The sequence below is a fragment of the Mauremys mutica genome, chromosome 2, assembly GCF_020497125.1.
Source record: "Mauremys mutica isolate MM-2020 ecotype Southern chromosome 2, ASM2049712v1, whole genome shotgun sequence".
In the NCBI taxonomy this organism is placed as follows: Eukaryota; Metazoa; Chordata; order Testudines; family Geoemydidae; genus Mauremys; species Mauremys mutica.
Genome location: NC_059073.1, coordinates 584,744 through 592,526, shown reverse-complemented (window position 1 = coordinate 592,526; position 7,783 = coordinate 584,744). Strand labels below are relative to the sequence as shown.

The window sequence follows — 7,783 nt, the reverse complement described above, 5'->3', positions numbered from 1 at the left end:
CAAAGAACAGGCAGGGAACTCCGTAAGACAAAGGGACTAGGTAAAATGGAAAAAACCTGTCAGCTACCCAAATTCCTTATGGAAGCCAGAGGGGTAGAATACGGTGTGCCACCTGAACAGTCATCACAGAGGAAATAAACATCGCTAATAAGTAAGACGTCCCTGCCTTACCTTGCATTCACTCAGCTGATGTTTTCAAGGCTGTCAGAGAATCATAGAAGATCAGGGTTGGAAGAGACCTCAGGAGGTATCTAGTCCAACCCCCTGCTCAAAGCAGGACCAACACCAACTAAATCATCCCAGCCAGGGCTTTGTCAAGCCTGACCTTAAAAACCTCTAAGGAAGGAGATTCCACCACCTCCCTAGGTAACCCATTCCAGTGCTTCACCACCCTCCTAGTGAAATAGTGTTTCCTAATACCCAACCTAGACCTCCCCCACTGCAACTTGAGACCATTGCTCCTTGTTCTGTCATCTGCCACCACTGTCACAGCAACCAGGAGGTCTAGAACGTTTAGATGTTTAGATCTGAATGGAAGCTTAGTTTCTGGAACAAAAGTCTGCTACAAGGGGTGGGTTCTGTGGCTGATTGCCTGACCCCAGTATACACAAGGCACTCAGACATTCCTGACTAGTAAGTACAAGGAGAGGCCTTTCTTCCCCTTTATAATAGTCCATGCTGCTTATAAAGCCCCTTCCAGTGGAGGCTCTTAAATCACTTTACACCCCCAATGACGGATTAAGCCTCACTACCCCTGCTGACAAGGCAGGGAAGTCTCATTTTCCCATTCCTTGCAGATGGGGAGATGGAGGTGGAGAAATGCGAGGTGATTTTCCTGAGCACCCCTCCCTCCCCCCTGTGTGGCATCCCACTGCCACCTGTGGGCTTGTAGCACCTTGCTGGGAGCAGCAGCCCACTTCTGGCCACCCCTTTAAAAGGCCACTTCAGCTCCTGGCACTGCCTCTGTGGCATGAGATCAAACAGGAAGATTTTTATATATAAACACACTAGACAGCCCCAGCTAGTGTGCTCCAGGGACTACAGCAATCTGGCAAAAATACTGACACCAATAATTATAGTTTCAGTATCTTACAAACTCAGACCTCCCGTCCTCTTGTTCCCAACCTGGCAGGGCTGTTTTCTCCGGCTAGCCCAGAGCTGACACATCAGACGCGTACGCAATGAAATAAAACAACACTTTATTTTGTCCAGCCTCTGGCCAACAGAGTGTTTCGAAAAGGGCTTTTCACAGAGTGAAACAATACAAGCCAGCGATTGGTATCACGGACCCTCTGAGCCGCGTGAGATAATCTTCAGAAATTCAAGAGCCCAGTGTGCCTGATGGGGCTTGGGGCTTCAGCCCTGCGGGGCACACCAGCCAGGACTCAGGGCTTTAGCCCCGCTCCTGCCGCAGAAGGCCCAAGACCCCACTCCCAGCAGGGCAGAAGCCTGTAGCCCCACCACCCTGCCGCAGGGCAGGAGCCCTGAACTCCCCCCACCCCAGGCTGGTAGGTGGAGAATGGATTGGGGGGGTGCTCCATGAACCACACTTTAACTCTAGAAGAGCCCCCTGCAGCTCACAAGCCCTGGTTTGGCCACCCCGGTATATGGGGGGAAAAGACAGAAACTGGTGGTGAGGACAAAATGTAGGTGAATAAACTCAACTCTTGGTTCACTCGCCGGGGCTGATGTTAGAGGGGCAGAAGTGGGGCAGACCTGGGAGTAAAGGTCTGTTCAGAAACACAGGGAGGGAAGGCTCTTGGTGGTGAGGAGAGGCAGAGAGGAGACGAGTGCCAGGGGAATTACACAGGGTCTGCGGCAGAGGTTAGGAACAAGTAACTCTAACAGTGTTAGTACTTTGCTCTTCTGAGCAGGCAGCGCCCTTCAGCTGAGCATCCCAGGTCACCAACGCCGAGCATGGAGGTATGGTTGTGCCCGAGGCAGAACCACCATGTGAAAATGGAGAGAGGAATGACTTGCTGATGGAATCTGAAGTGACTCTGAGGCCAAGTCTAGCTAGTGGTATGACTCCCAGCCCATGTAGACGTACTAGCCCCAGCTCTCATTGAGTAGGTTGCTAACAGTAGAAGTGTAGTCACAGCAACACAGGCAGCGGCCACGTACTTGGGGCAACTAGGCCCTGCTGCTGCTCGCTGCAGCTCCATGTTACCATGGCTACACTAGTGTTTTTAGCATGCTCGTTCAGTGAGAGCTGGAGCATGAGGACATCTCTTTGAGCTGGGAATCACACCTCAGCTTTAGGGTAGACGTAGCCTTACCGGGCACAGGGCTGTGTTAACCCAGGTGAAACCATTTGCATAGAGGATGTTTGGTGTCTCACTGGGGAAGCTCGAGCTGGTTCTTTGGGGCGTCGCGGCCTCCTTTTCCTGGCCCCATCACAGTCCGGATCTGAGGACATAGATGAGACTGGCCAAGATCCCCGTGGCCATCACTGCGTAGCTGGATTTCACGCTGCTGGCCCCGCTGATGTTGCACAAGGAATGCTGACAGCAAGAGGTAGAAGTGGCTGCTATGCCAAGATTCCAGTTTGTCTGAGGACACTCGGCAGAGCATTTCTTGGTGATGCGGTAGTCAACTTTCTCACCTTCACGGGGAAAGAAAAACAGAGCGAAGAATCCTTATTCAGGAGTCCTCCAGAGTTCCGGCAACTCTGCTTATCAAGGAGATAATGGTACTAAAGCAGCTAAGCAACAAGGGCCAATGGGAAGGACATTTCTTAGAAGTTCTGATTGGTTGATTTGCCTCAGGCTTTTAACCCAACCAGTCTATCTGCTCAGCAGCGCCTGACCTAATACTCATTGTTGCTATCAGCACAGCAATCATGTCACAGCACCGGTCTCTTGACAGCAGTTACAGACCAGTATGCAGCAGTATGGGAATGTTTACGTATGTTTTCTAATTCCTTTAATCATTATTGTGATAGACACAAGGAGCACAATCTAGGTATTTGATTTAATTGGGGATTGGTCCTGCTTTGAGCAGGGGGTTGGACTAGATGACCTCCTAAGGTCCCTTCCAACCCTGTAGCACAAAACCAGTTATGCCAACCTGACCGAAGTCAGGCTAACAAGGGCTTCTGGGTAATCCTGAAGTGAAAAATACTAAGAAGCAGCATGTTTCACGAAGCGCTGAAAAAAAGTAAAATAAGTAAGGGGCTGAATTCCTTGCATAGTACCAGCTGTGCTGTGTTAGGAACAGTTCGTTTAAAAAACTAATAAAAAAGCCCAGCCTCCCAGTGTCCTCACTCTCACTCCCTGATTTGGTTTTCGGTTTGTTTTTAACTCCCCTACATTCCTAACTTTTGGTGCTTGTTAAAATATTATTAACAATCTAATGTTGTAGACATAGGGGACTAGGCATGCGTGTATATTAAAAGTGTCTAGTTTCTAGTTGTTAAACAAAGGGGGGTGGGTTGCTCAAGTAAATAATCTATAACGTAATAAAACTGTCTATATAGGCTAATACTAAAAAGTAAAGAGCAGCTGGTTCTCTTTGGAGATGAGCTGCTCTCTATTAATGTGTGCACTTGTCAATAAAGAGCTTTTAATCGAACCTTGCTGGTGTTGCCTGTCTCTCTGTGGTCAGACAACAAACTTCGCTGTCGGGGTTAAAGTCCCTGACACCTGACATTCTCTGATTCTACGTAGCTTAGCAAAGAGACGGTTAAGGAATGACTTTTGATCACAGTCTATAAGAACGTACACAAGGGACAAATATTTGATAATGGGCTCTTCGATCTAGCAGAGAAAGGTCTAATATCATCCAGTGGCTGGAAGCAAATCTAGACAAATTCCAACTGGAAAGAAGGTGTAAATTTTTAACACAGAGGGTAGTTAACCATTGGAAGAATTTAGCAGAGGTCATGGTGGAGTCTCCATCACGGGCAATTTTTCAGTCTGCTCTAGGAATTGTTCTGGGGCAGTTCTCAAGCCTGTGCTACACAGGAGGTCAGACTAGGTGACCCCAATGGTCCCTTCTGGCCTTGGATTCTATAAAGCTATGAACATCCTCTCCAGATTCCTGACCATGGCTTTGGAACAGCCAAAGGAGAGACCACACCCTAGAGAATCCTTCCCAGGATTCAAACGGAGCCCCTGGAATGTGGGGGGATGAGGGATTGGGGAGTTTGAGGCTTTTGCGGACACCCATGCAGTGCAGATATTATCAATACGGCTCACAGCTATGCATCTCACTCCCACTAGTAACCTGGGTCGGTGCCCAGCACCTACAGCAGTAGGAAGGAGTAAGGATTCACTGCCAGCGTGCCATTAGGATTATTATAGGGCCGCGTTCCCTAGGGTTCTCAATCCTTTTGTGCATGCACAGCACAACACAGATATATTTTTGAGCATCAAGATCAGGTAATGGGATTTTGCATGTAAATTCTATTTCTCCAAATAGGTCCCTCCCCGGCGTGTGATCAGTGAGGATCTATCCCCGGTGAGAAGGGATACAGGTCATCTGAAGTGTCCTACTGCTGTGCAGTTTGCTCTCCATATGCTATGCACATTACTGCTGAGTAATTATTCATCCTCCCAGGAGAGGGAAGAAAGAATCCAGCTCCCTGGCATGGGGGTGAGACAGAGGACCTATTGCATGATCAATAAAATGATATCCAGACATCATGGTGATCACAGCCTTAGACAAACCTTACTGAGATATTGCAGGTACTCACCAAGCCCTGTTTTCGTGTAGGTTGTTAGACAGTATTTTTCGTTCTCTGCACACTCCGTTATTTTAATACAATTCCAGTTGGAGGGCTCATCATTGCAAGTGAAGCATTTCAGTGAGGAAACTGCAAAAGGAAGATGCAACACAGTTCAGACCCTTGCAGAAAACTCCTCTTTGGAAGTGCGCTGAGAAAACTGGCTGATCCTACTAGGGAAATAGTGACACTGGTGCCACATAAAGTGCTATCGAATGTATGGAGCTGAACAAGCTGGAAAAATAGGGACAGATGCTTTTTTTCTGATCTCAGGCATATTAACCACAGTTGTTACATCTAACAGCAGTAGAAATATTTCAGACAGTGATTGATGTCCCTTTACATAACAATTGACCAGTAATGCTCATTGGTTAATAGCCAGAGCTTCTCCTTCATAGACGGCTCCAGACAGGGAACAAAAGACAAACATACAGCACACATGCTTTCCTCTCTGACGGCTCCCCACCATGCACTGAGCAAACTCAGACCTACCTGGGCTCCAATGCTGCAAATACCTTGTCTAACCTTACAAATGTAAATAGTCCCAGTGAGTTCAACAGGATTACTCATATGCAGACAATGACTCACCTGTGCAATTGTTTACAAAGTCAGGGAGGTAGTTTTGAAAAGCAGATGAGATCAGGAATCCTTGCAACAGAACAACTATCTCCTTGAAAGGATCCAGCCACTGGCCTTTCAACTAGAACTTCTTGCTCTGATTGCGTATCGTTAGATCCTCTAGCAAATATCTGCTATATCATTGGACACATTTATTTTGTATTTGATCACATTTGTTAAACTCTTGCCCGAGGGCTCAACCCAGCACGGTGCTGAGCACGCCAGTCCGCAGCCAGCAAAACACTTTAGCACCTGCTGAACTTTCTACACAGGAGTAATCCTATTGACTTCAATGAGAGTATTCACATGCTTACAGCTAAGAATGTGATTACGAGCTTTGCTGGATAGGAAGCAGCATGAACAGCACTGGGCAGAATCGAACCCCATGAAACAGGATAGTTGAGGAAGGTTATTTCGGTAAGAAAATGGTGCTGGGAAGCACTGGTCATCTGAGCAAAAGGCTCAAGATTGCAGAGTGTATAAATGATCTTTGTCAAATGTCTCGGTAGGTCCCCAGAACTGGCCTCGTCCTGTATTGTCCTCTCCCTCAGGCCCTCATACCATGCAGCTGGTAGACCGGGCACCGAGTTTATGGGCATGGGGCTATGGTCCTTTGCATAGCCCAATATGCAAGAGTTCAAAGCTTTGCATGGCTTTCTGAAGGGAACGGGATGAAACTAACTAGCTGAAGGCACTCTGAAATAGCCCAGTCACAAGCTGGTGCTCAAAGTCAGCAAAGGGGACAGCACCAGTGTCAAGTCACTGTTGACTGTCGCATCTTCGCCACTGATGCTGTAAAATCTCCCTGTGTCCCTGCCATTTCTATGCTGGTTCTCTCTCATCTGCATGTTCTTTGTCTAGCAGAGAAGAATCATTAGCACCTCACCTCGCTCCGCGCACAGGACTGCAGCCAGCAGGGCGAAAAGAAAAGCCTTCATCTTCGCTACGTCTTGCAGCTTTTGCAATAAGGGCAGCTCCGTCCAGGGCAGGTTTTATAGTTGTGTGGTGTCTGCTTTTCATTACTAGGATGATGGTGATTTGAGGGGGTGAGGGGCGTGCCATAGCGTAGGACACAAGATTGATGGGTGTGTTTCTGTGTGACGTCTCCCTATGGAAATAACCTCTCCCTATGGAAAGTTTCTGCCTGATTCTTTCAGTTAGTGTTTGGCTTATGCCCCAAAACACAAAATATTTGGTTTCAGCGTACGGAATTCCTGTGATAATGTTTTTTTCTTATGCTTTGTGTAATAAGGTGCCTTTGGGGGAACTGGTTGGTTTTGTTTTTTGCATTTTCTTCAAAAATTTCTGCTGATAGCATCCACACCACACAGCCAGCGAGGGAAATGCAAGGAGGAATGAGAGAATTAGGTTTAAAACCACCGGGAAAGAAAACTTTTCTGAAATGTTGTCTGATCTAAAAGCATTTATTGTCCCATGGTCTCATTTTCATCAATGAAATTTTTCAATTCCAAAACTGGTAATTTTGAAGATGCAATTGGTTTGATTTTTAAAACATCCTGCCATGTGATGAAGCTGACCAGTCAACATGAAAATAAAAACAACATTTAGAAGAACAATTACACAGGGAAAATATTTGCGACAGAGTAAATGGAAGCACTTGACTGACAGTCTATGAGTAGTTCAATATTGTGTTCACCCCTGTTATAGCCCCTCTTATCTCTTCTCTCTAAGCTAAAAAGTCTGAATATTTTTGGGCCTTGAATGATTTTCTTTGCTTGCCCTTTCACTCTTCTGATTCTCTATCTCTTCTATGAGGTGGAGTCATGGTCCCATGGTTGAAATGCCAATGCAGATACAACCCAAAATTGCACTGGCAATTTTTCCTGCCTTTGCAAATGACTGTCTAACTTGCTGTACTCCATCATTCCCAACGTCTCTGTTAAGTCTTGACCTCAGGTTTCTCTCTCCCACTGAATATTCACATTTCTGAATCTTTTCCACCTACAGCCATGAGCTCACTTACAGAATATGTGAGTGAGGCATAGAATCATAGAACATTAGGGTTGGAAGAGACCTCAGGAGGTCATCTAGTCCAATCCCCTGCTCAAAGCAGGACCAACATCAACTAAATCATCCCAGCCAAGGCTTTGTCAAGCTGGGCCTTAAAAACCTCTAAGGAAGGAGATTCCACCACCTCCCTAGGTAACCCATTCCAGTGCTTCACCATCCTCCTAGTGAAAAAGTTTTTCCTAATATCCAACCTAAACCTCCTGCTCTGCAACTTGAGACTATTGCTTCTTGTTCTGTCATCTGCCACCACTGAGAACAGCCGAGCTCCATCCTCTTTGGAACCCCCCTTCAGGTAATTGAAGGCTGCTCTCAAAGTCATTTAGCAGTGATGCCATTTTTCCAGCACGCACTCTTACATTAATTAATAATGCTAAATTTGGCCCCTGTGTGACTCAGGCATGGATATCT

At 46.7% G+C, this 7,783-nt stretch overlaps 1 protein-coding gene across 1 annotated transcript; it reads right to left on the bottom strand.

The window, feature by feature from the left end:
• Positions 1–1,904: 1,904 nt before the first annotated feature.
• LOC123365194 (lymphocyte antigen 6E-like) lies at positions 1,905–6,290 on the bottom strand. The gene is made up of 3 exons (XM_045007879.1): positions 6,231–6,290; positions 4,697–4,816; positions 1,905–2,605 (listed from the first exon to the last, which is right to left on the bottom strand). The coding sequence occupies exons 1-3, from the start codon at positions 6,280–6,282 to the stop codon at positions 2,397–2,399; spliced, it is 381 nt and encodes a 126-aa protein (XP_044863814.1). The 5' UTR covers positions 6,283–6,290; the 3' UTR covers positions 1,905–2,396.
• Between the last annotated feature and the right edge of the window lie 1,493 nt (positions 6,291–7,783).

Bases quoted from the DNA above. Each gene is read 5' to 3' on its own strand.
- LOC123365194 (XM_045007879.1), bottom strand. From the start codon at position 6,282: ATGAAGGCTTTTCTTTTCGCCCTGCTGGCTGCAGTCCTGTGCGCGGAG. The intron at 4,817-6,230 runs GTGAGGTGCTAA...TTCCTTTTGCAG, and splicing joins AGTCCTGTGCGCGGAGCGAG to TTTCCTCACTGAAATGCTTC. The intron at 2,606-4,696 runs GTGAGTACCTGC...TTCCCCGTGAAG, and splicing joins CTACACGAAAACAGGGCTTG to GTGAGAAAGTTGACTACCGC.